Source organism: Myiozetetes cayanensis, unplaced genomic scaffold (assembly GCF_022539395.1).
Source record: "Myiozetetes cayanensis isolate MyiCay16 unplaced genomic scaffold, myiCay2020 scf12, whole genome shotgun sequence".
Taxonomy (NCBI): domain Eukaryota; kingdom Metazoa; phylum Chordata; class Aves; order Passeriformes; family Tyrannidae; genus Myiozetetes; species Myiozetetes cayanensis.
Window position 1 is genome coordinate 4,504,585 of NW_026086826.1, and position 26,176 is coordinate 4,530,760.

Here is a 26,176-nt window from a genome sequence, read left to right on the forward strand (position 1 = left end):
AGAAATCTGGCACACATCCCAAAGCTTATCACTTTAAAGAATCAGGATCTTTACAGTTTCTAAAGAGATATTGCTAGCAACTTGGTTTGACATCTTATAAACACATTCATCTTGGAATATAAGCAGAAGCTTCCTGACTTTTTGGCTCTTCTTAAGAAAAGGTCCCTATTTGCCTGTGCCTGTTTCCTTTCAGCAAGGTAGCTGAATTTGACCACAAAGGTGATACTTTGAGTGGTTCTTAACTGAGCCCTGGTGTTCACGAGCAATGAAGCAGAAAAGACTCGTCTTTCAGTCCACATTTAGTTGGTTGGGTGTTTTTAACACTGAAAGATTATGTCAATACTCACATGTGCCAGTGAGCAGGCACACAGTAACATATCTTTGCACCTTGTAGCTTTACCTTATCCCTATTCCCCAATGTAAAAAGACTCCACTTTGTTTTAATAAAAGGTGATAGAATTAATAAGATACTTCGCAGCATCTGTTCAGTTGCAACAATTTTTGTGTTGTATTTTTTTCCCTCAAGAACAGAAACATAAAGGGCCACCAAGATGATTAGAGGGGTGGAGAACCTCTGCCACAAGGAAAGGCTGAGACAACTGGGATTGTTCAGGCTGGAGAAGAGAAAGCTTCAGGGTGACCTGACTGCAGCCTTCCAGCACCTGAAGGGAGCCCACAAGGAAGATGGAGAGGGACTTTTTACAAGGCCAAAGGGTAATGTTTTTAAACTGAAAGACAGTAGGCTTAGATTAAATATTAGGAAGAAATTCTTGTAAGGGTGGGGAGTCCCTGGCACAGGTTGCCAAGAAAAGCTGTGGATGCACCATTCCTGGAAGTGTTTGAGGCCAGGCTGGATGAGGCTCTGAGCAACCTGCTCTGGTGGAGGATGTCCCTGCCCATGGTGGGCAGGGGTTGGAATTGGGTAATCATTTAAAGGTGCCTTCCAACCCCAACCATTCTGTGATTCTAGGACATGGACCTTGGCAACTGGCCCCAACCAGCCCTAGGTGGCTCTGTTTAAGCCAGGGGTTTGGACCAGATGACCTCCAGAGGTCCTTTCCAACCTCAACCCCCCTGTGAAGCTGTGACAAAGCTCTATGCAGAGAGTGAACAGCCCTAACAGACATCTCAGGAACCATTCACTAATTTAGTGCTGGAAAGCTGTGTCAGTGGAATGGAAAGATTTCTCACCTGCCACATTACAGCCTAGCCTGGTCTTCCTAACATCTGAGTTATTTCACACTCTGGTTCAAGCCTTACTTCTGATGCCACAACCTTTGCTCTGCTCAGGTCCTACAGTGAGTTCTTGCAGTTATCAATGGGGGGTGAATTAAACTCTTCTCTTGAGGAAAAATCCCTGGGCTCCAGATGAGTGGTTTTCTCTTGACCCTGAGCCAAGTATATGCAAAGGGCCAGATTGACTCTGCACACCCCTGTCCAGCACCACTGAAAGAATCCCTTCCATAAAATGAAGCTGCAGCTCCAATGAATGCTACAAAAAGTATCTGAACTACGGACACAAAAGTCCATGCAGAGCAGGCAAGCAGAGATTTATTACAGTATTAATCCACAGGTCATGCTATTCATTGGCTGAGAATTAATCTGCAGAATTTTACACATACTTAGAGTTCTTACAAAGTTTAAACCGCAGCCTTTCTGCAGCATCCTACAGCCAAGAGGCACTTGAAAATGCCAGCTGTTGAAAGCCATCCAAAAGAGATCCTTTGTCACCACAGCAGGATAATCTTTTTTGAAAGTTGTTTCAAAGTAAAACACCTCTAGAGTTTTCCCACCCCTTTGCTTTTTTCCTCCTCCTTTGGAATTTTTTTTTTCAATACTAGTCAGAAAGACTATATAGAGTGTCTCAGATTTCAATAAGTAAGAGGAGCTAATGAAAAGCACAAGATATTAAGGAATACAAACTGATCTGGGAGCCTCTGATCAGTATGGCTTCACTGAACACATCAGGTAACACCTAAACCTTTCATGTTACCTGAACAAAAGGGCTTCCCTAATAATTCTCTAAATTGTTGGAGGTTTTTTGCTAGAAATTGGATGGGAGTATCCAACGAATAAGGAATATTTTCTAACAGCTTGAAGATAAGAGTCCTTTAATTTTTTAAATTTTTTTCTACTTGGTGCCATCTTTAACACTTTCATTTTCTCTTCAGTTGTCTTCCAGCTCAGGTTAATCAACTTCACACTGCAAATATTCTTTTTTTTTAAGGAACAGCCACCAGAGCCAACTTATCCAGGAACTACTATCAGCTGGCAAACAGGTAACACTTAAACTGGGAATAACCCCTCAGCTGCACAGAATATTTGCAGGATGACAGCTAATAGGAACTCCAGTTCCAAAGACACCGAGTTCTCTGGAGTTGACAGCCTCCAGTGATCACCAAAGCAGAGGTAAACATTTGCAGTGCTACGTGAGTAAAACTGAAGTTATTCAAACAATACGAATCACACCGGTGGAATAAAAGTAGGGATTAGGGAGTCTTATAGGAAATGAGGGAAGGAGGGAAGGAATGGTGTTCCAGAGCTTTTTAGAACTCTCCAAAGTGAGCAATCACCATCTAGAAAGCAATGTATGCCTACAATTTTTGCTGCAGCATAAAGTTCAGAAGAGCAGACCTAAGTGATGTCTGCCCGGTTTTCTCCATTCCAGTGTCAAAGGTTCTCCATAAAAAGTTGATTAAGAACTGAGGGCAGGAAAAAACCAAAGAGGAAAATGAAGCACTTTTAATGACAGATTCTGCTTGTGAAAGCTGTACATCAGAAGGACCTTCTCACTTGAAGAACTTACTTTGCATTCTTTGTAAAAGGATAATTCAGCACAATTATAACAAGGCTGAGAATTTTCAGCTTTTAGTATGTTTGCTTTCTAATCAGTGTTATCTCCAAAAGTAAAAAAGAAAAATACTAAAAAAAGGAAGGTCTGTGAAAACCTGAAACTCCACTAATTGCATTTATAGTTTACTTAAATTATTGCAGTTGGGTGAGAAAGCAAAGTTTTCAGTTATCATAGAAGAACTCACTGAAAATAACCTCTCCCTTCAAAAGCCACAGGCATTTTCATTAAGACAAGCTTTACAAGTACAAAAGAGATACACTATGCAAGGAATTAAAAAAAAGAAAAGTCTTTTCCAAACAGCATTCTTGTCTCAAAACAATCAAATTGTGGTTGATGGTAAAAACAGCAGTGTCAAATTCAGTAAGCTATTACAGTACAACATGTCAAAATTATCCAACAGCAATTATCTTGCCCAGGATAAAAATTACCACGTCTGGAAGGCTTTCCGTAGTAAACTTTGTCCTGAGGTTTATGACACAGCTATAAAAAAAATTAATCAAACTGAAAATGTGCACAAGCTCAAAGAATTCTGTGGATTCTCTTAAAAACAAACAAACAAAAGAGTCAAGATGTTTCTCACAGCGTTTTTTGTCTCATACATCTGCGTTAAATGTGTATTTCATACCATCACTGAGCAAGTGCTCCAGAGAGCAGCCCTGCTCTCTGCTCCAGAGCACAACAAATCCCACATGGAACAAACAAAGCTACGCATTGTGGCAGCAGAGCATTTGCACACTTTTTTACTATCTTCCAGTATGAATTAATAGCCATAAAACTTCTGTTGCAACAATTAACTATTGTCCCTGCAGCACTGCAATTTCAAGATATCCCAATCAACACATAATAACTCTGCCTTCCTCATCTTCTACACACACAGCTGGCAGGGCTTTCATTTTTTTCAGGAAGGAATTATCAAGCTGTATGACTCGTTCTGTGCATATATATACATCTAATTATCACAAGATTTTTAGCCTGACCTGTCTCCTAGAAATTCAGATAAACCTGTTTAATGGAGTTCTACAAATAGTTTTAAGAGCTGCACGAAGGTATTAAGAGGCTTTTAAATGCTAGACTGTAAGCTGCGGTATCAGCTTCGGCACGGGCCTGTAAAACCTGCAACACACAAATAAATTTGTTTGCCTCTCATGCAAAATGGATGTTTGCTCAAGCAGCCATTCAGGGGTAAATGTGGGTGGGATAAGATCCTGTGGAGTTCCTGCTGAGCCAGCCGTGTCTGCTCCACATGAGCTCCGTGTCCCTGAGCTCTGCTGACCCCCTGGCAGCAGCTCCAGTCCGGTCTCTGAGTGCTCAGCAGCACCTCACGCTGACACCAGAGCTCTACCACTACCCGAGTTTCTCCAAGACTGAGGATGCTGCTCTGTGCTAGGACATGAAGAAATGGAAGTGAAGAGAGAGTTGTCAGATTGGGAAGGTGGCTGGAAAGCACAGGGAGGCCTGAGGCTGAAAGGAGTTTGGAGAGGCGTGTGAGTAGAGCAGGAAGCACTGCAGATTCCTGCAGCTCCAGGGACAAACCATCAGCTTCAGATTAGAGCTGAATGCTGAGGAAGGAATACCCAGTTTCTGGTTTTACAGAAAACAAGCACAGCAAATCTGTGCCCACGAGCTCGATGTCTGTGAGGCAGTCTAATGCCTGCCAGCTCATCTGAGTGATACACCTATTAAAGCATTTACTTTCCTTAAAGGTTTCTTAACTCAGTGCTTGCAGGGATTGAGGTCCTCGCCAGCCTACACTGTTCCATCAATTTAAGGATACTGAGCTACTTCAGAAGAGGCACATGCCATAGCTTCTGGTTTGAGAACTTCAAAAAATCGGATTATCAAAACTGATAAGACTGTGGATTCAGAACAAGGTCGAGGTCCTAGTGCAGTCTATAATTAAACCATTCCATTCTTATTTTGAAAAAAACAAACCAAAACAAACAGAAACTGCCTCTTGCTCAAGTTTCAAAAACAAAAGCCACTTGAGAGAGGAGAATTAAAACAACACAAAATGCTGCCAAAAGGGAAAATCCCAAGGCATACATAAGATCAACACCTTCCTCAAGCAAAAAACCTGCTCTGCATGATCCTCTCCTATGTCTCACACACAAAAAAACACCTCTTAACACTTTCAACTCTGCCTTCCAATAACAAAATGCTATATATTTCTAATATAGCCCCTTAACAAGTTTACAAAATCCTCAAGGCTCCTCTAAAACATTTGTGTTTGTTGCCCTGCCTGTTAATAGCACAGGAGGGCATTACGCACAAGTCCTCTAAATCCAGTCACTGAACATTGGCCTCAAGTTCTCAACTCCTTCTGTTAAATAAACATGATTTCCCATCGTGCCCTCAGACATAAGCTCTGAGCGATGCTGTATCCCTTTTACACAGGCATATCATCAACTGTACTCTCCAAACACAAGAAGGGATAATTAAGCTCCTTACAGAACAGGTCCAGCACAGGCAGTGTAAGAGGATTCTCCCTGCAGTGACTCAGACACCTATTGACCAACGGGCCTCTGAATCAACAGTTTCATCTCCAGAGAGGTGAAACCCTGGCAGAAGTTCTGAGTGCTTGTAGTGCCAGGCTAGTATCAATTATGCTGAGCACTGGAAGCCAGGAGACCACCTTGCTGGACCACAGGCTGCAAAAAGCCACGAGACAGTGGCTGATTTGTTTATCCTCCTGGGCTATATTTGAACTGGTGATTCACCATGTCTGTCTCACTAATAACTCCTCCAGCACATCATTTCAGCCCCCTTCTCTAACCTTCAGAAGTCTTCAGAACTCAGCTATTACTCTACACACACTTCAAGATGAGAAATGCCACTGCTGTTGTCACAAAAGACAACTAATTCCACCACTTGGAACATAGACAGCTTTTAACTTTTAAACACTCTGTAAAACCAAAGAACAACTGCTGCACTGGGCAAGGTTGTGTGTGTCTTCCCCTACAACATCGAATTTGGTCATGGATTTTCATACTGAAGGCATTAAATCCTGTCTTGGTCCACAGAAGAAAAGCAGTGTTCAGTAATTACACTTTTATAACAAACCACTGAAGTTCTTCTGTTTCTCCAAATGTTGCAGCAACCTTCTTCAGTCTAAAACTTTTCCTCTTTGGTCTCAAGATGTTTCTGAAATCTCTTCTGTTATTCTGAATTAGAGCTATAAAAAGTTATTCTTTGAAGTCTTTCTTAGATTTATTTGCTTGCCAAGAACTCAAAAATAGCTGAGCAAAGCAAGCAGCTACAAAGTTAGCTCTCCATGAGGAAGCATCTGTGCTGTTTTCATTTTCTTGGCTTTTGGGTGGAGAGGGACATTTAAATGGCAAGCAACTGCTGTGAAGGAGGGGGAAAAACCAAACAAACAAAAAAACCACACTGAGGAAAATCTGCCAAGTTTTAGTATGACAAAGTGTTATGAAGCTCAATCTCTTCTGGGATGTGTTCAGTGAGTGGAAGGACACAAACCCTCCCTGTTTTCATTGATCAGAGGTCCAAAAGAAATCAGCAATAGCATTAGCAAAGCCTGCCAGAAGGTCTTGATCAGCCATCTTAGAAATGTTTCCTCTACTGAGCACAAGGAGGGTGGGGAATCAAAAAAACTGTCCCTCTCACACCAGAGTGCTCACACACATTGTATCCTGAAATTTCTGAAAGTGTCTTTGACCTTTGCTGTTACACTAGAAATACAGACACTGTGAACTAGAGTGCATCACTCCAGCAGCAGCTAGAACTAGAACTGCAGAACTGTCACCCCAGAAGGTGAAGAAATTCACTGCCCACATATGTGCATCTTTGCCTCAGAGTTGCATATGTAAGTTCCAGAAAGTGATGGTGACACATATCCTGCTGATTAGCATACAGCCATCCAGTCTTCTCATTTTACTGCAGTCCTTGGCAAGCACACCGTACCAGGAACCTGCTTTAATTGTTAATTAATAGCATACCTGTCTTTGGGAGGGTGGGAAAGGGTTCATCTTTTAATGCAGCAGTTCTTACGAGTCAGAAGTAAGCAACATTAACTTTACAAAACATTACTTTCCTTTCAATCTGTACTCAAACTAATACAACAGGCAAAATAATTTTATCGATTTTGACTCAAAACAGGCAACACTATTCCCAACAAGAAAATACTCCCTTCTTGTTTTTCCTGAGCAGTTTACAGAGGGATTAAACACACAAGCCAGTAAAACTGGGTGGGAAGACTCACATGAACGGAAACTTCAGCTTCACATTTGATACCCAGATCTTGGCCAGGGTCCACAGGCAGTGGAATAATTCCTTTTAATGGGACCCAGATTAAGCTGTAATCTTGATGTTATTCCAAATAAGAAAGTGGTAGGGACTGAATACAATAATATCACCCAGCTGAAATGTCACTGACTCACCTGTGAAATGTTCAGCTGGAGTAGAAATAAGACTTAAACACAATGCGGTGTCATTGAAACAAATGACACGTCTCTCATGTCAGACACTGTCAGTAAAATGTTATGTTCCTACTATGATTTTTTTTCCCCCATTCTAAGTGCTTCTGAGCAGAAAAGACATAAGAGCTGTGAGCAAAGGGGAGTTCTGAGGCTTGATTCTGCAGCCTTCCCACAGCACAGTAAGTACCAAGTGACTAACTCACCACTCCCCATAAAAGAAACGTCACTCAACAGCAGTTGCAGAATCCGGCCTGAGAACTGTTTTCATATTCAGTACTTATATCATGAAATTGTCTTACCTCAGTAAGAGCGTGCAGCTGTCCTTTATGCACACAGACACCCATAAACCTACAAGAAACAAGAAAAGAAAAGTGGTTTGGGCTTTCTTTCCCCCCTCTTTTTTTTCTCTCAAGTTACTAATATAGTAAGAATTTCTGGATACACCACGAAAGGAGGAAAAAGAAAAAAATTCAGCCTCACAGACACTGCATACTTCACTGTTGATTACTTAAACATCTCAGCACAAAACAAAATCATGTGTCTACATTACAACATAATTTGAATTAGCAGTTCCAAGAGAGCAGGGGAGACAGCTCAAACTCAATATGGAAAGTCACTAATTTGACTGTAAGCAAAGGCCAGCATATAATGGTTTTTGCAGAAAGGAACAGTCTGAGAGTTCTGCTGTAAGGAAGTTTAAGCCAAGTAATCCACTATTGCTCTGCACAAACAGAAAATTACTTCCCTTTGCATTTTGCTGTTTAAGCATAAAGATGTTTCTTCCTATCCCATTCCTCACCACTCAGGAATATGAGGGCACACACATGCTGTCCACTTCCCCTCCCCAGCCCCCTCTTTGTAGCACTTGGATCAAAGCAAGTTGTGATAATATTCAGTGTACACACATTCCACAAGTGTTCCCTGCACTGCACAAGGTCCACCTCACTCCTGCTGTTCACAGCAATGACTGTCACCCTTGATTTTTCTGGAGAGCAACGGAACGTGCCATAAATTTAACGTATGAGAAACAACTCAAAGCTCATTTTTTACCACCATGCAAGCTGAACTTAAAAGCGACAAAATGCAAATTAATACTAAGAGTAAACATCTCCCACGAGAAAGTTCAGTAATGCTGAAACTGTACAAGCTTCAGAGCCTTCCCTGCAGAGTTCAAGTGTCAGTTCTTCCTGGATTAACTAATTCTCAGTTTTATCATTTAGGTTTTGGTCTCGGTGAGCAAAAACCGAGCTGTCTGTCATCTCCACAACGTTCAGCACTTTCCCATCTGCAAGCAAGGGGTAGAAATGCACGATTCCATTAAATGTGACGGGAATCTTGCGGGGAACAATGTAAAGGAAAAAGAACGTTTTATATCCTGAAGCACTTCTGAATTCAAACCCCAAAATGATGCAAGACACACGTAGTGCTAGTTCAGCTAAGCTGCTTTTGAGGAAATGAATGATCCTCACTGTTCCCTTGTCCAACAGCTGACTGGGAAATTACAAGCAGCCGAAGAAAAACTGTATAGGCAAGAACCTTTGCATAAGCTGAGCTGTGGAAATCTGGTTTTATAACCAAAGAAGCAGCAGGACTTGTACCAGAACATCTACTGCCTGCTCTCAGCTCAAAGAAAATTCCCTGAATATGGAAATTTTAATTGGAGAGGCAGTGAAAAATCCAATTCCTCTTGTTTAATGTAGAACAACAAGGCATGACCAGGTATTCAGGGGAAATGGAAGAACCTTCTTTTAGATATATCATCTACTCAAAGCATTGCTATTTCTGAGTTTCAGTTCACACAGCCATGGCACGTGAACCACTCTGTAAACAAGTTGACAAATGAACTCTTCCTGAGACTAAGAAATCCAGAGCAGAAATCTGTTTCTTAGTGCATTCTGAAAGTCTCCAGAGCTATCAGGCATGGTGTTAATGACTTTATTCACAAGAAAAATGGAAAAAAACCCCAACTTCAATATATGAATTCCACTATTAGACAACTTTTCAAAGTATTTTTTCTTCTATGAAACACACTAATTACTAAACACTAACCCTGTATGGCAATATTTTCATTTAACAAAAACTGAGGCTAAGTAATTAAAAACAACAATGTTTTCATCTATTTATCAACTCTTCCTTTGTAAAGGTGTATTACACTACTTTCAAATGAAGAATTTAACTGTATTTGACATAATACTAAAATACAAATGCATCTAAGATTTTATCAAAATTTTGAAAAAATTAAATGTCTTGTTTGATCTTTACCAAACAGGAAAGACATCACTGTCATTTAAAGACTGGCAGAGCTTAACTTTTTCTGTTTAGGTCCAGGGAAGTCTCAATGGAAACACATTCATTACCTTTATAAACCCACTCTTAAGGCAGCAAAGACACACTAACTCAAGCAACCAAAAGTAAGAGTTTAAAAATCTTAAACACTTGGGATTTCTACCAGGAAACAGCCATTCATTTCTAACTTTGAATCACAAACTAAAAACAAAGCTCCACATCATGACCTCATGGCAAAAAGCTGGACATTTATAAAGATACATTTATAAACCCCTTCATATTTAGAAGCCATTCCCCAGGAAAAGAGAAACCAGATACACTGATAAAAAGAATTAATGAGTTTACAAGCAACACACTGAGGCCATTTAAACTTCTTGTCGTGAATCTCAGTTTTCAGACTCTGGAAAACAGATTGAGAGAACAGACCTGTAGTGATCCAAGTGCCTGAAAAACTTCTGCTTAGCTGCTTTATCAAGCAATAATAAGGCACTTGGTTAAGCCAAGTACTGCTACAAAACATTGTTGGAAAGGATTTTCACTCTAAGATAATACACCCAGCTGCTACCGGGAAATACCATTACCAAGCAAGATTTAACATCTGATTTCAATTTCTGAGATTGCCCCAGCTGAGATTCCAAGGTCTGTGGAGAGGAAGCTGACATGCTGGTCCAGCACAGCTGAGATGATTCCTGTTGGCGAGACGCTCCAACTCCTGAGCCAAAATGTGCTCGTAGGTGAACTTCAGCAGATTGTCTTGTCAGCCAAAGGTGACACTTCCTATAAGCATTCCTAGTGGAAAGAAGCTTCAATGATCCAGTCACCCACAAAACAGGAGAGCATTTGCAGGCTCGAGGAAGTTTATTTTCAAGACTGTGTATCTGGCCTTATCAGGAAGCTGAAACGCTTCCAAAATCGTAACGAGCGGTTGGAAAAGTTTTCCAGAAGCTGCAAATACGAAGCACGTTACTCGAGTCCAGCCTGCTAAACACAGTGCAGCACACAAAATGCTTTCTAACAAATGTCAGCAACCTACAGATGTTGGGAGTCTCATTTTGTAAACGAGGTAATTCCTCAATCAATCAATCTGGAATATCCCTCCTCCTAAAGGAGGGCAAGAGAAGGCAGTCTGGATATCTCTCAGTCCTTTACAGCTGAAACCACGTGCAGTTCAGTCAGATGGCAAGGAAGAAAATCCTGGACAGAAAAGGGAAAGCTGTAGCCTCTGTCTGCTCTTTGCCTTAATTTATCAAGCAAAACTAATATTCAGATTATACAGCCTGTGTGGACATCCAGACACTGAACACATGCTTCCCATTAAAAGCACTTCACTGGCACACATTCCTGTTTTGTGGATAAAGACAGCTGTGGGGCAGCTACACCTCAGCAAAATAAATTGATGCCCGCAGAAATTTACTGCTTGTATGAGAAAATCCAGCACTTTGATAACATTAAACATAAAAACCAAACCAAACCAAACACACCAGTGCAGAAGTCTCTGATATGAGCTCAGTAACACCCTCTTATTTCATTGCACTGATTTTTGGAGAAGGAAGAGGGTAAGAACATTAGGTCTGCATTAATGTTTTAGGCACCATGATAGATTAAAAATGTATTTTAAGTTTTCTACACTTGTATTTTGATTCTGGACAGAGGTAAGGCATTTAATCTATCATTTCTGTAACATACTACACACAGCACATAACAGCCTCTCTTCTGCTGCCTCGCACACTGCATTCCTGCAATACTCCTTTTTGATAATCACATTACACAAAGAGAAGCAAAAGTAATTTTCTTTCCTGTTAAAGCACTTTTCAACACATGACAAAGGATGTTAGAAGACAAAATCCATCCTTCTGGCTATTGTAACAAAAGTCCATCACGAGTAATTTCACAGAAAGGAAGGTCTGAAAGGAGAAAGCTGCACACAGAAAAAACCCTGGTATTGTGTTCCCAGGGTGCTGCATTTGCCTCAAGGGAGACGAAATGAAATTCTCCTTGGAAGAAGCTCGTGGAATACACACACACACACTGTGTGCTTGTTTGTGTGCAGGCAGGCACGAGGAGGTGGGTTTAATCCACGAGTCAATCTGCCCTCATGCTCCCAGCCAAACATGCAGCAATATCTCCAAGAGCTCCCACGAGAGCACTTAAGGCATGAGCTGAGGCTTTCTGTGCACAGAGTGGTTTAACTCAAGTCCCCGAGGTACAGATCAAATAGTAAAATAGTTTTTCATGCGAACGGTCGTGATATTAAAGACTGAAATTCTAGCTCGAAATTGAAGATACACTAATTTAAGAGACAGCACAGGAGACAGGGAATCTTTGGTAGCACAGCACTGCACTTGTGAATATGAAAAAAAACAAAACCTACTTGCATGATATTACCAAAATGGAAAGGTATCAGGTCTCCCAAACTCCAGCCCAAAGGCTCCCCACCAGGGCAAAAGGACAGAGACTTCTCGAGTCCTTTACAGCCTTATTTTCTTACTTCATTATGGGCAAAAACTCATGACTACACAGCAGCACACCAGCACTCAGGGAATCAGCAAAACAGCAGAACAAAAGCATAAACCAAACCTTTCATAGCTCTGGTACCAGATCTGACCCAAGCCCTGAACAGCACTGCCCTTTAAATAGGACAGAAGTTAATAAGGAAGTGAAGAAATGCTCCAAAACTCTGCCTTCCCTACCCCCAGCAACGACAGTCTTGCCATGTATCACCCAACCTGTATTAAAGTGGTTGTAGTAAACATCACGTGGGACAAACCAGAAGTCCAGCTCACTTCTTCATGCCTCCCCTCACCATCTGTTCCGAGGGAAGATGTGATAAAACCAGCACATCCCACGCCCAAAGCAGGGTGAAATGTAGATCAGAGGCAGAAAGGCATTTTAGTTCTCCGTATTTAGCTTGTATGCAGGTGTGAGGTGGGGACAGGAGATGAAGCTGATGGTAGAAACAGAATAAAACATGAAAAACATTCGTCTGCTCCTGCCCTGTCCACTCCTAAAGTGTCCCTAAGCTGGACCATGAGGAAAAACCAAAAAAATAAGCAGCTCTTTCATACATAGTTTGCTATGAACATCAAACAGTGACTGAACAAAAAGTTACTCCACTATAGTTAACATTTATTCTGCTTCTGGAATCATATCTGCTAGCTGAAACAGGAAACAAGAGGAAGGGAGACAAACAAAAAAACTCCAAAATCCCCTCACTTTTTACCATCATGGCTGTGTAGCTCCAAGAGCTGAACTCATCCATTCTAAAATATCCTTAACAGACTGACAAAGAGGCTCTATTTTTGCCAAAATAAACCCTCTAAGAGAGGGGAGTTTCTCATTTTCTTGATGGAAAATCCATTAGAAATTTATATACACACATATATTTGACCACTGGAATCTTTATGGTCCTACCATGGGGACGGGTATACTTACTGGGGACTGTGTAAGTGAAAACTAACTCTTCACTTACATCAGTCTTCTGATCAAGATGGATCTACATAGCTGGCCAGGAGCAGAATTTGAGTGCAGAAACAGGGAAATGAGTGGGGAGATTCAAAGTCAGCCTTTCACCCTGTGCATAAAAAGGCTTTCAAAGCCTAAATACCCAGATTGGTGCTTCACCAAATTTTAGAAGCAGAGAAACTGAAACACCTTAACCCAACTGCATCTCCTCAAATAGTACAGGAGTGTCACTGAGGTAAAAACATGGATCTGCCTCCTGGTAATCCCTGCTGAGCTAAGGAATGGGAGGAAGTCAACAACTGCTGACAAACACACTCCAAAAAAATGATCACAGTCTGGATAAAAACCTCAAGAGGCATCTGTAACTCCGAAAAGGAACTGATATGGGCAGCACAGAAGCAAAAGCAGTTTTAAATAGTCAGCAATATTTATTGTTCACATCAGTGCAATCAATGGCAGAAACACCAAATCTTTGCAGTAACATCATTGACAGTTTGTAAAAAGTTACAAAGCTCTATATTTTAGAGCACTGACAAAGGGATGGGGTTTTTAAGCATCCAAAGGATAATAATGAGCCTCTTCTCTCTTTCATACCACTTAGTTTGTATAAACTACAAAAGTTCTAGCACAAAAGCACTGACTGAATTACCAATTTTAGGTACCAAAGTACCAGGACACATTCAAAACCACAACCACACACTCAGCTTAAGCAATATTTTAGTATGTTAAAATAAATACATCGTTGCTAACCCTGACATTGGCTTTCTAAAACATTTAAACTGCACATGCTGAAGTGGGTTCGAGAGCAGAAATCTGGAGGCTGCAAGGCCAGTATCTACCCAGCTTCATAATTTTACAAGCCATTTGACATCAGAGCACCTCACAGCCCTCACCTGCAACAACCAAGTCCTGCACAACATGATCTCAACATTTCAGCCTAAGAACCCACTCGTATCCTTACTGGCTAAAAGAAGATCAGCACTAAGGAAAGCAGCTTTTTTTAATCATAAATTAACAGCAGGTAGTCCCAGAGCTTACAGAATATGAAGAAGCTCAGAGGTTCTATATTCCATAAAAAGCAGAGTACACCTTCAAGGCTTGTGGAAGAGATCCAGTGACTAATCAGTAGAGAAGTAAAGCTGATGCTGGTTACAAAACACCTTACTCAGTAATATGGAGGAAAACTTCAAAGGACAGAAATGAAGAAAATAATATTTAATGGCAAACTGAGGTAGCTCATAGCCCCTGGAGAAGTTATACATAAGAACTTCTTGGAAGAGGATGTTCCTTTTAAATCCTAATATAAGCTTAAAATTTCCAAAAACAATCCCAGAAAATGTTTCAGTGGGAACACATTGCTGTAGAACATTTTCCTGGAGGCCTCTCAGCAATGCAACGCCAGCTGCTCTTCTCTGACAACACAATGTTGTCAAACAAGCAATACAACCTCTCACCACTTATCACTATCAGGGCAAGTTTTTCAGTAAAAGAATAGACTAAAATTAAACCCTGTTTTCCCATTTGCATTTCCTGTAGCAAGGAGACTCACCTAACAGATAAGAAAATGGCAGTATTTTTTTACCAAAGAACCAACTCTCTAAGAAGAAGCCTCAAATCAAGCAATTAATAAATCAAATGCAGCTTTTCCTTCAAAACACACTATGCAAAGATAAATTGTTTCTATTTAAGTCATTTATTTCTGATGTATTCACTCATAACTGCCTAGCTGAGCACACAGAGAGAAAGACTTCTCTATCAATCCTGGGTAATAACTGGGAGACCAAATGAAATTCCTTTTCTGCTTCAGGCATAAATCAATACATTATTGTTCTTCCTTCAGGACCATCTGTGCAACACCCCTGACTTCAAATTATTCACAGGCTTTAAGGCCAGGGGGGACCAGTATATCACAGATATGATCTCTCAGACAACATAAAACATTTGAATTGCAGCAATTACTCAGGACTGAGCACAGCAACTTTTGTTTCCAGCAACACCTCAGTAATTCCATTCAAGGGGGAGCAAGGTTATATCAAGGTGCAATCGAATGCCTAGATTTTTTACAAAATAAGATTTACAAACCACACAAAGTTGATAAAGAAGACCATGAAGTGATTCTGACAATCCTATGAAGTTGTTCTTTCCACAGACCTTACTAAAAAAGCAGCTGGATCAGGGTCCCCGTCTCCAGGATCATGTAGTGCCTATCTAAGGATTCTGAGGGAAAGGGTGTGGGGGATAGACATAAGAAACAATTTGTGATACTGAAATCTAAAAAGCCAGATAGGTAATAAAATTTAAATTTAAAAAAAAATGGGAGAACTAAAAACAAAAACAAACAAACAAACAGCCAAACAGAAGGAGGACTTGCTGGGAACAGAGCAGAGAAAATAGACTAAGAATTGTAATTAAGGATAGATTCGTACACCACTCGAATAAATATATTGTAATAGAACCAATACAGTTTACTACAGGTAAAAATTCTCTAAATTCACAGGTTTTTGAGGTTTTAAGAAAAAAAATAAAGAATACAGACATGACTTCCTGGAATGCTCCCTACAAATATTTCAAATGCTTCTGATAGGTGTCCTCATAAATACTGACGGAAATGCTATTGTTACACATCAGTTGATGAACACTGAGATGGGATTTTACAGATCAAAAAAGTTGGTTATAGAGGATTTTAGGAATCAGTGCTCTCTGTCTGTACTATTTAACAGACAGGTGAAAAAGAGGAAATGAAGTAACAAAGGTCACCATGTCTCTGAAGGTTTTCAGAAAGAGCTGCACTGCCTGAGATCAAAAACGGATCCCAGCTGCACAACAGCAGTTGGGGAGAACTGGTTATTTGGTGCACTGTCATCACATCTTTAAATTTCATAATGTTATGGCTTCAGCTAATTATCCTAATTGCTTGTCACATCATCATAGAAGAGTAACCAAGACTAAAAAGATTCAAGATACACATTGAAACACTTTGGATTTGCATGCAGAAACCTTTTGCAAAGCAAGAACTACCTTTTTCCTTTCAGGAGCAGAAAAATCAGATTAGTTCAACTCTAGCTTCTTTTCTTCTGTCCCTCTTATACCACCTGGCAATACTACAATAAGAAAATGCTAAAAACTAGGAAGCAGACCTAAAAATAAGCAGCAGCTACGGCACTTTGCATTGCTGATCTGTAAGATTAGTAACCATAGGTTATTTGAATGGTGTTAAATTTGCAATAATTTAAATTCACGGAAAGAAGCCAAATTTCCCTCTTCATATCACTTTACTGAGTCATTTGAAATTTAAAATGTGAACACTTGTTTTTTTTCTCTGACATATGTTACTCATTTACTGGTAAACTCCAGATACCAAAATCATGTCCGTGGGATGTTTTGGGGATTTTTTTCCTCTCAAGTCTTTTCTTCCTCCTCCCCCTTCTTCTATTAAATTAGCAACTGATCCTATCACATTCACAACAGATACAGTATAAGAAAATAAATAAATAAAGATAGAAAATAGGACAGCCTTACTAAAGACAACTTATCTCTATATAATTCAGAAAAAAAGCCAGTGTACCTTAAGATGTTTGGATGTGAGAGTCTATTCATAAGTTGAACCTCTTTCAGCATGTTTGCTCTGTTGCTGTTCAGTGTGTTCATCTTCAAAGCCATCACCTGGTCTGAAGTTCTGTGCCTTACCTAAAGGACAGAAGCAAAAAACGGTGAGGATATGAAATGCAAGACTGAAAACCCAGTAATGCTGTAGTACAGTGTAGAGACCTTCCATGACAAATGATGATCTAGACTCCAATTTCTGCAGTCTTTATCACAGAGGTGACTTTCCATAAGCATGCTGTGAAAATGTGAAAAGGCATTTTGCTCTTCTCTTGCAACTCACAATGACAGAGAGCTTGAGAAGTTGGAAAAAAAGTTACCAGCTTCTTAGTACAGGTGAAGGAAACCACTCATTTGTCCACAAAGTCTCCAAGACCTACAAAACTCATCTTCATTCCACCCATATCCCTCTTTTTTACCCTCTGAAGTGGTGGTTGTTCACAGAGCGGGTTATGAGAGTTGGTTGGGGTGCAGGGTAGATTGTGGGGGTATTCCAAATTTACTTCTGAACCAAGACTATGAAGCAGCTCCCACACTGAGTGGACAGAAAGCATTTGAACCAAGCCCTGCTGCAAAGCAGGGAGAGGTTCCTGGACAGGGGGTTGCCTCAACCAGGGTGTCAGCATTGGCTGCAGTGTTGGCACAAAAAAGAGGATTTCTGCAGCAACTGCAGAGAACCAGCACCCAGTTCAGAGTCACCTTCCCCGGTCAGAAATGTGTGACTGGGCCATTTTTAACTTGATACTCTCAAACCAGCCCATCTGTCAACAGACCAATATTATGTAGATGTGTGCTGCTACCAGAAAGGAGCTGTCACCATAGTGTAAGGCTTGCCAACCCTTTGAATCTCCCTGCAGTTGGGCATTCCCACACACATGCTGGTAGTATTGATGGAAACTGTGTTACCATTTTCTTCCTACAGCAGTACCTGCAGCTCACAAACAGAAAACATGCACTTCCCAAAATACTGAACTACCCCCACAGCAAACTGATTCACTTTTATGGAGATTAGTTTAGAAAAAAAGTCTGTCTTGCATGAATTTAAGACTCACCAGCTTTCTAATTTAAAACTGAAATTCACATTATGATGGAGGCACACACAAACCACCTACATTTTAAACAACAGCAGCCTGCCTGCTCTTATTCCACAAGGCTCTGCACATCTTTTCCAGTAAGAGCTGTGATATGTTAATTGCAGCTTATTTAATTCATTAAATTGTTAATTAATTATGTTAATTACAGAAAGAACAGCTGAACTCATGATAAGCAGGTGCAGGGGAAAAAAGTAGGGTATGGTTTTAGGAGGTAAAGCTCCCTGGTAGGTCTGTGGCAGCAAGGGATGATACCCCCCCCTTTTCAAGCTTTATTTTCACACCATATCTGCAAGAACAAGGGGCATATTTTATAGCCAAACATTCTCATCTGCACACAAAGCACAGGAATGGAGCACAGGGATGTACTGGGAGGAAAGGGTGACCCGTTTCAGGTGCCTGCCTGCTTAGATGCTTCCAAATTGCCTCTTCCCATCCTAGTTTGAAGTATAGTGTAGCACTGGAAACATCCCAGATAGGTGTGGAAAACAACATCGAGGGACTGCGGGAGTAGAAAACCAGCCCTTGGATGCTTTTCCTCCTGCTTCCCCCGCCGATGTAAATGAGCTCCTCAGATGCCTCACCCACAGTCACCCAGTAATCCCAGTGCAAGCAGGATCAGAGAAAGGGGGTGGAGGATATATAGAAACCAGCACGGAAAGTGGAAACCCAAGAGCAAGTTCACAGGCATGGGACTCCTCCTTTCTGTGGTAATATTGGCTTTAAAATAAAAACTGGTTGAACTACAGCTTTAGTGCATTAGAACAAGATAATCTAGAATCCTTCTGCACACAACCTGTCCTGCCTGTTTGGCATGCTTATTGGTTTTAGGCAGGATGATTGCATGTTAAGTGGATGAGGTTTATTGTTACTTGCCAGGTTTCTTGTGTCTGTTGTGTGCTTTCATTAATTTTTAATTTTACGCAGCTTTTGCATACCCAGCCAATTTGAATGACAGGTCAGTGTCTATATATACAGACTTTTAAAACAAATTTTAGTTATACCTTAGTTTTATTAGGAGTAACGCCTTGGGTGAGGGGGAATAAAAATTTAAAAAGCTTTCACAGTCTCAAGAAAGGAAGATTTGTTCCAACAATGTCAATTTAAAGGACTGTGCTTTGAATCTATACAATAGAAGCAGCTAAATCAACACCTGAGAGAAGGGTTAGGAATCTGGGGTGCTGCGGTAGAGTAATTTGGGGTTTTCAGGGAATGGAAAAGGATTTGAAGAAACTTTAATCCTACAGGCAGAGAAAAGCTCTCAACAGAACCTTCTCAGAAATGAGCTTTCCCACTGACACAGAAGCTTCAAGGTCTGCCAAAAGGGATTGAAAAGAGGTAGAAGGTGAGCAGGAACTCTGCTGGAGTGTGGTCTTGAACAGTATTTGCCTTCTCATTAACTCTGCCAGCTACCTCTTGATTTCCTGGCCATTTCTATACTTCACTCAGTTCCACGCCAAAATTTCCACTTCTTTTCCCTCAACTCTGAGGTAAAAGCAGAACCTATCAAAGGATATTTTTCCTTGTTCTGACTGCTCCTCTTAAGGTAAGGAAACCTCTGAAAAGAAGGTGGGTAACTTTTTGAGGCACTGTGTCCTACATGTTCCCTGGATTTTCAGGTCTGATATGCCAGAGAAGTGATCAGCAACTGCTGCTCAGAGGTCTGACTGCCCACAGTTCTGGCTCCACATACAGAGAAAATTCAGCTGCTTTTGCAAAGACAAAATTTTTCATCCTCCTTTTTAGGCTATTCTGCTGTTCTATTGACAGACTGAATGAGGTTCTGTGGTGATGTCCTGGGGGGGGGGTGTTCTTTCTCCCCATCCTTGGAAATAGCTCAGATTTCCAGCACATAGAGCAGCATATTCTGTCCATGTAGCTGTTCTCCAAATAGCAGCCAACACTGCACTGTGCTTTGTGTCACCTCAAGGGCCACTGTAAGGTAACAGTAGCAATTTTGTTTGACGTTCCATATACTGCTCTGATGTTGGAGAATGTATTCCTGCCAAATCTGACACAACAGCAAAACTCCTAATCAAACCAAAGCAGAGGTGGGGAAAAAAAGGACTCTTCCTCTCTTGCTAGCTACCCTTTAAGCAAGGAGGAAGAAGCAGATCTGGAGGTGAAAAGGCATCTTTCTCACGAGGACAACAGTCAGTACTATAAATAAAATCCAGTATCAGTTTCTATATTATGGAGCACAGTGCTAATCACTTGGAATCATGGTAAGACTAACAGTGTTCTCTCCCCTGAAGCACTGCTGGCAAACAGCATCTCTGTGGGAAGAACAGACTGACAACAGGGAACTGAGAGAGGTTCTGTCTTTCAGGTCTTGGTCAAGCTCTGAATCACCCACACAGAAGGAGCTGCCAGTGACACAGCCCTCTGTGCCTCCTTTCCCTACACAAAATTTGTGTCTGCTCTGGCAGCCCTGGCCAAACCCTGCCAAACTATTTCTTTTTAATCCTCCTTCTCCTTTCAGGCCATCTCTGTGCAATGAAAGCATGGAAATGATGTTTCAACCACCTGACCCAGAAGGAAAACTAGTAAATATTTTGGCAATACTGCCGATCCAATTCAACATTTGTTTACAAGGCAGTTTGCCTCGGGCCTATGCCTGTATACTCAACATAAACAGGGACTCACTCATGCAATTCAAACCTTTCACTGATGCAACTTGCAGATTGCTGTAAAGCTTTTAAAGCTGCTGACATTATTATTAATTAGGCCTCCTTGGATATCAGACCAAGTAACCTTTCAGCAATGTCTGGATCACAGTGTCTCTGCTTAGAAACATTCTGACAATCCTACAGCTGCTTTGCACATGCTTCTGACTTCTCAGTCTGCTTACCTGTGTGTGTGTGTCTCCATCTCCAAGGTCACTGTAACCAGATATTGCCTCCCTGTTTTATTGCTGACAGGGAGATAAACTGTCCCTTTGCACTCTGATTCTTCTAGGATCAAAGTACTCTGCACTTTGACCTGACTGTGGCTCAGCAGCATGGGCTGTCTGCTCATTCCAAACCACGTTCTGATCCTGGACCTTATCCCTTCCTTTAGAAGCAAGTGAGAAAGTCTTGGATCCATGTAAAGAAAGAGTAATGTATTTAAAAGAAATCTCATAATAGTGACTGAGCAGGGCTCACATTCCAAAGAATTAGTCACTATATGAATGCTGTATCAAGTTCACAGGAGGACTATCCTGCAAAAAATTGATAGTTTTAATTTTTAGCTTGCTGCTTAGCTATAAAGTTCTTTATTATTAAAAAAATAAAAATATAATTCAGATCATTATTTATTACATCATGCAGATCTATCAGAGCTCTCCGAAAATCCACACATTTACACTACTTCCACTTTCTGCTGGACTGAAGGGGAGGCATGTGTAAGCAATAGCTGAAATCTAGCCTGATTTCATCTTTCACAAGGCCTTTTTGATCTGTATTCACTGTACCTTTCCAGGTGGCCTTGGAATAAACATCTGAAGAACATTTCCTAACACCGATATTATAAATCTGCCAACACAGCTTTGAGCTTTGCCCCTAGTTTTCCACTGCATTTTCATTATTTTCCAAATCATCATTATGTAGCTGGAAGTATTTTGTCACAGTTTTCTTCCACAACCTCATTTAATTGCTTTCCAGCTTTTCCTTACCTTCCCCTCTTTTGGCATCCAGCCTCACTGCTTAAATACATTTACAGATATTTCCTCATCCAGCCTAGTCCATAAAATCACATTGCTGCTCTAGCACACACAACAATTCTTTCTTCACTCTCTTACACACCTTGGTGTTCATTGGCCATTTCACCTTTTTGCCTTTGCCTGCCATGTGTCCAAAGCACCATTTTAAAAGCAGTCCCCTCTAGTCCAAATATGACCTTCCCTGAGTTTGCTTCCCCTTTCTGAGGTCACTGGACTATGCACAAAAATGCTGTATGTACTATTTTTACTGGCACTGCCTCACCAACCTTACACTCCCCAGTTCAAGGATTTCCTCCACGTTCAGCCTTCACGTCAGTGGCATGGACAGCAAAGGCTGAAGAGCCTTCTGCTTATCTGTGCCACCTTCCATCAATCTCCCTTCTGTAACAGCCCCTGTCCTCATCTGATTTGCAGGTATTTTCTCTTGTGATGACAAGAGATGAAGACATTCCCTTAGTTGCCTATCTAGGCCATTTGCACTAACTGTGCTGTGCAGTATAACTTCAACTGACTGAGCTGACAAAGCTCTTGAGGCACATGAGATGATAGAAGTAATCACTGTTAAAAAGAAAAGGCTTCATCACAAATCTGTGCTAACTGACAGGGAAACAGCCTTTCACGGGGAAGCAGACCAGCATTTGGCTCTGATACAAGACTTCTCTCAAAACCAGACTTTCCTGCTGTGACAGGAGAGGGAATCTTATAGAAAAAATTAGGGTTTACCTGTATTTTATCCAAGTCTCACAGTCAAGCCACCAAGTCATCAATCACACTTACAGGGACATCTATTCATGGCTCGAGGATGAATGTGTTAAAAGAATACCTGAGCTTTCTCTGGTTGATTGGAGAAAGCTCCCTGCAGCTGAGAAGACAAACCTGTTTCCCAGCTCAGATCACACTGTTTGTAAGTCTGGAATCTCAAATGTTTTTCTAAACATCAAGATGTACCCACTGCCAGATACACATATCTGAAGAAGTGATGCCTGCATTGAGTCCAAAAATCAATCATGTCCCTGGGAAGATTTGCAGTGACAAATAGAAGCTTAAAGAAATATATCAATCCAGATAATACTAAGCTGCTGTGTTGATGCCAGGGAGTCAGATGGGATTGTAGCTGTTTTCAGAGTAGTAATACAGAATGTCACTGTACTCTAACTTCTTGCAGCAAGAGAGAGGCCTGCCAAGTGTAACAAAAGTTTGCCAAACAAAACTAGTCAGCATGTGCTACAAGAGCTTTAGCACAGGTTCAGAAGATGTACAGAAATTAAGCACAAAACAAACCCCAAAACCTTTTAAAAGCCTGACAGTAGTTGTGAATCTAATAATTTCTCCTACTAAAAAGAGTGGAGAGAAATATCCAGAAAAAGTTGGGAGACTACTGATTTCCCTTTAGTACAAAAGCTTGGTTTTGGTCATCAGACAAAGGTCCTGATTTGATAACTTTAGTAGCTTCTAGCATCACTAACTCAGGATTTAACAAGTTCAATTACTACAGAATATTCCACACCTACAGCCAAAGAAATCCTCCAATTTTTTACCAAAGTGAATTTACAATTAGCAAGACAGGGTACTACTGAGAGTTTGTAAATCCACTTGTGTGACAAAAAACCCTCAATTTTTCTTTTGCATTTGTTTTTTTTGTTGCCAATGTAATGCAGAACCAGAGTCCAAAACAGAGCACCCGTTTATTTTAAACAAACCAGTTATTGATAGGATTCTGTGCACATATCTCTGCCATTAACTTGATCTCAATCAAACCATAAAGGCAAAAAGAGACTACAGTCTTATTTTGAGACAAAGCACAAATTCATCAGAGGATCTACAGTTTGAGATGAGATATAATCAGGCACAACCCAGGGTGGGGAAGTTGACTGATGGACACCAGGTAAGTGCTGTTTTATCACAACCTCAGTAAATAGCTCAACTATGCACTTCATACCTGAGCCTAATATCACAGTCAGGAAAGAAAAAGAAATATTGACTTTGAAGTACAGAATGGGGAGCTTATTCTTAATTTTCAATGTCAGCTATTCCTCAGCTCACTGAGGAACCCTGAGCACGGTACTTCCTTTCTTTCATTTCCTCTCTGGTTGTATCTACAAAATGCAGGTGATATTCCTATCTACCTGCCACAAGACTGGAAGACTGACATCTGCAAATGACTGTTGTAACATCCAAAGATAATACAGAATCAGATACTGGACCTGTGTTCCTGTTTTCCTATTTAATTTTTAATACTTATGGTTAAATATTTCCCATGTTACTATGGGTTCATCCTGTATGAAAGATAATGGTATTTACATAATCTGCAGATGCTTTTGAAGCAGCAAACAGTTTGGACTGAGTTTTCCTGACATACAATTGCACTTCCAGTCTTTTACAGTATATAAACAGTTTGGTACTGAGCACACAGTACCCCCACTACACCAATAATGTCATCATTGGTATTCATCAAATACATTTGTTGGCTTCGCTTTCAAAACCTGTACAGGAACCTTGACAGAAAGTTCTGTTTGAGGCAGAAATAATTTCTTTACGTTTCTTCTATAAATCTTTCAAATAAACATTACCATACATGAGTAAGGAAAAGTCTGTCTCTCTTTCAGAGCAGACCCCATTGGCATACAATTATTGCTACCATAATCACAGTTACAGCACTAAAATTTGACCACAAACACAAGTAAGAAGAGAGCAAGGAGCATGAAGGAGCCAAATTTTGCTTACTTGAAGATCTTTCAGCTTTTATAAACTGATACAGTTAGTAACTTTCAGCAAAAGTTCTGAGTAGTTTCTTGTTATTTAAGACTTCACAAAACTGCTCTTACTGAGAATTAGGTTCTCCTCCTTACCCAAGCAGCTAATTAAATATACCAGGCAATTTCTTATGTCTCACCATCGCCTGTAAAGGTTGGGAAGCGCAAGAATTGGCTTTGCAGGACTTAATTGCAGGCAGCTCATGTGTGAAGTTACAAACTGACATCGGTGAGTCAGTGTTAGACACACTGTCAGCTGCGGATTAGTTAACAAAGCAAGGCTGTCCCGGCATCGATTACTGCAGCGGATGTTTCACAGCTCCCTCCTCCCCTCATCCCACAAGACCATCAGACAGGAGGCCCCCACCTTGCAGGGCTTGTGCCCAGCCCTGGGGCCACCCCAGAGCACTTCCAGCCTGTGCCAAGCACAGGGAGGGTCAGCAGCTGTGCTGACTCCCAGACACAGGAAGCACATGGACAGAAGAGATCCCTGTAATTTGGATACGGCCTCAGCCATATCCTACTGGGAACAGGATGCTCTTGATGTCTTGCATCCAGAATCCCAACAACTGCAGCAGCAAACAAGCCCTAAAACACAGTTGGAGTTCCTTTCTCTAATCATTACCAACAGTAATTTTGGGGTTATGAGGAAGCATTCCCTATAGATCTGACACTGTGAACATCTCTTTTCTGTTAGTGCCATCAAATAATAATTTGCAGATCTCACTTTTAGATTTCCAGTACCACAGTAACACCTGTGCATGTGTGAGTATTAACCTCCCAGACACTCCCCAGGCACAGGCAGTGAAATCCATCACTGAAATACATTTAACTTTCCCCTGCTGCCAATACCAGTAAAGATGTGTTCAGAGGGGTGTCTCAGAGGTGTCTCACAATGATTTTAAGTGATGCACTCTTGTTCTCTAGGCACAGTCATGTTAATACTGGACTTGTGCCAGCCCAGTTATTTGAAGAACAGTAAATCAGCACCTGTCTCTCAGTATCAGCTATGAATGAGCTTACACAAATGTGCATGTTTGCCAGCTGGCAAAACCCAGAAAATCCCAGAGCTGCCAACCCAGCACATCTCCACCCCGAACAGAAAACTAAACAGATCTCATTTGACTGTGCTTGAGAAATTATTATGGAAAACAAGGCAAAAGGCACACAAACATTTCAGTGCCAAGGGAATCTTGCCACCTGCTTTGCCCCTGGGAAACTGCACAATGATACTCAGATTGGCACAGCTTTTCCTCCTGAATAAAATCAAAGGCCCAAAGGTCTCTGAACTACAGCAGTCACTGTACTAAACACAAAATCCAACCAGGGGGTTATCTCCTATTGCAAGGTCCCACTTGTTACAGTATCAGAGTGTCTTTCTGACTGCTGACAGAATTTGTGAGCATTCCCTCTTGGAATTGTTGTGAGGGCAACAAAGACTTATCTCGGACATTCAAAACATATCAGTTGTTTAGCAAGGCTTAGGAGAGGCCAAGTTTCCAAACAGGTGATAAATACAATTCAAAATGGGCAATTTTATATTAAACTATGCTCCTTTTTTTTTTTGACTGAGTAAAAAAGGAACCTCTTTTAGCATCAGGTTTGTTTCAATGATTTTTGTTCTGGTTTTTTACTAAACAAACAAATCCCTCACTTTCAAGGGTAGTTCTGCCATACTGTCCAAACATTTCTTTCTCAAACAGAGGAGCTGGCTGACCCAACCAGAGAAAGTGAAATATAGTATAAGAACTCTTTCACCCTTTTTTCATTTGCTTACTCAGTGTAGTTCTAGACTTCACTTGTAGTGATGCCAAGCAGGACTACAGGAAGAAGTGATACAGAAATTTCTTAAAATTTTTCAACACCACTACAAAAGACAAGGCCTTCATTAAATCTGCTACCTGGTGATGGCTTTTGAGTCAATCCCAGTGTTTCCTCAGCTGGTGTTTTAGGGTGATTATAACATGAGTGTCTTTAGACTCCTAGCC

The 26,176-nt window shown here is 40.9% G+C and overlaps 1 protein-coding gene across 1 annotated transcript in view; it reads right to left on the reverse strand.

Annotated features, from left to right (window-relative positions):
• TESK2 (testis associated actin remodelling kinase 2) overlaps window positions 1-26,176 on the reverse strand; it is a 75,813-nt gene that overhangs the window by 35,049 nt on the left and 14,588 nt on the right. The window contains exons 3-4 of the mRNA XM_050306934.1: window positions 16,604-16,725; window positions 7,590-7,638 (exon numbers count right to left, since the gene is read on the reverse strand). Coding sequence (XP_050162891.1) covers window positions 7,590-7,638; window positions 16,604-16,725 — 171 coding nt within the window. The remainder of the gene's footprint in view (window positions 1-7,589; window positions 7,639-16,603; window positions 16,726-26,176) is intronic.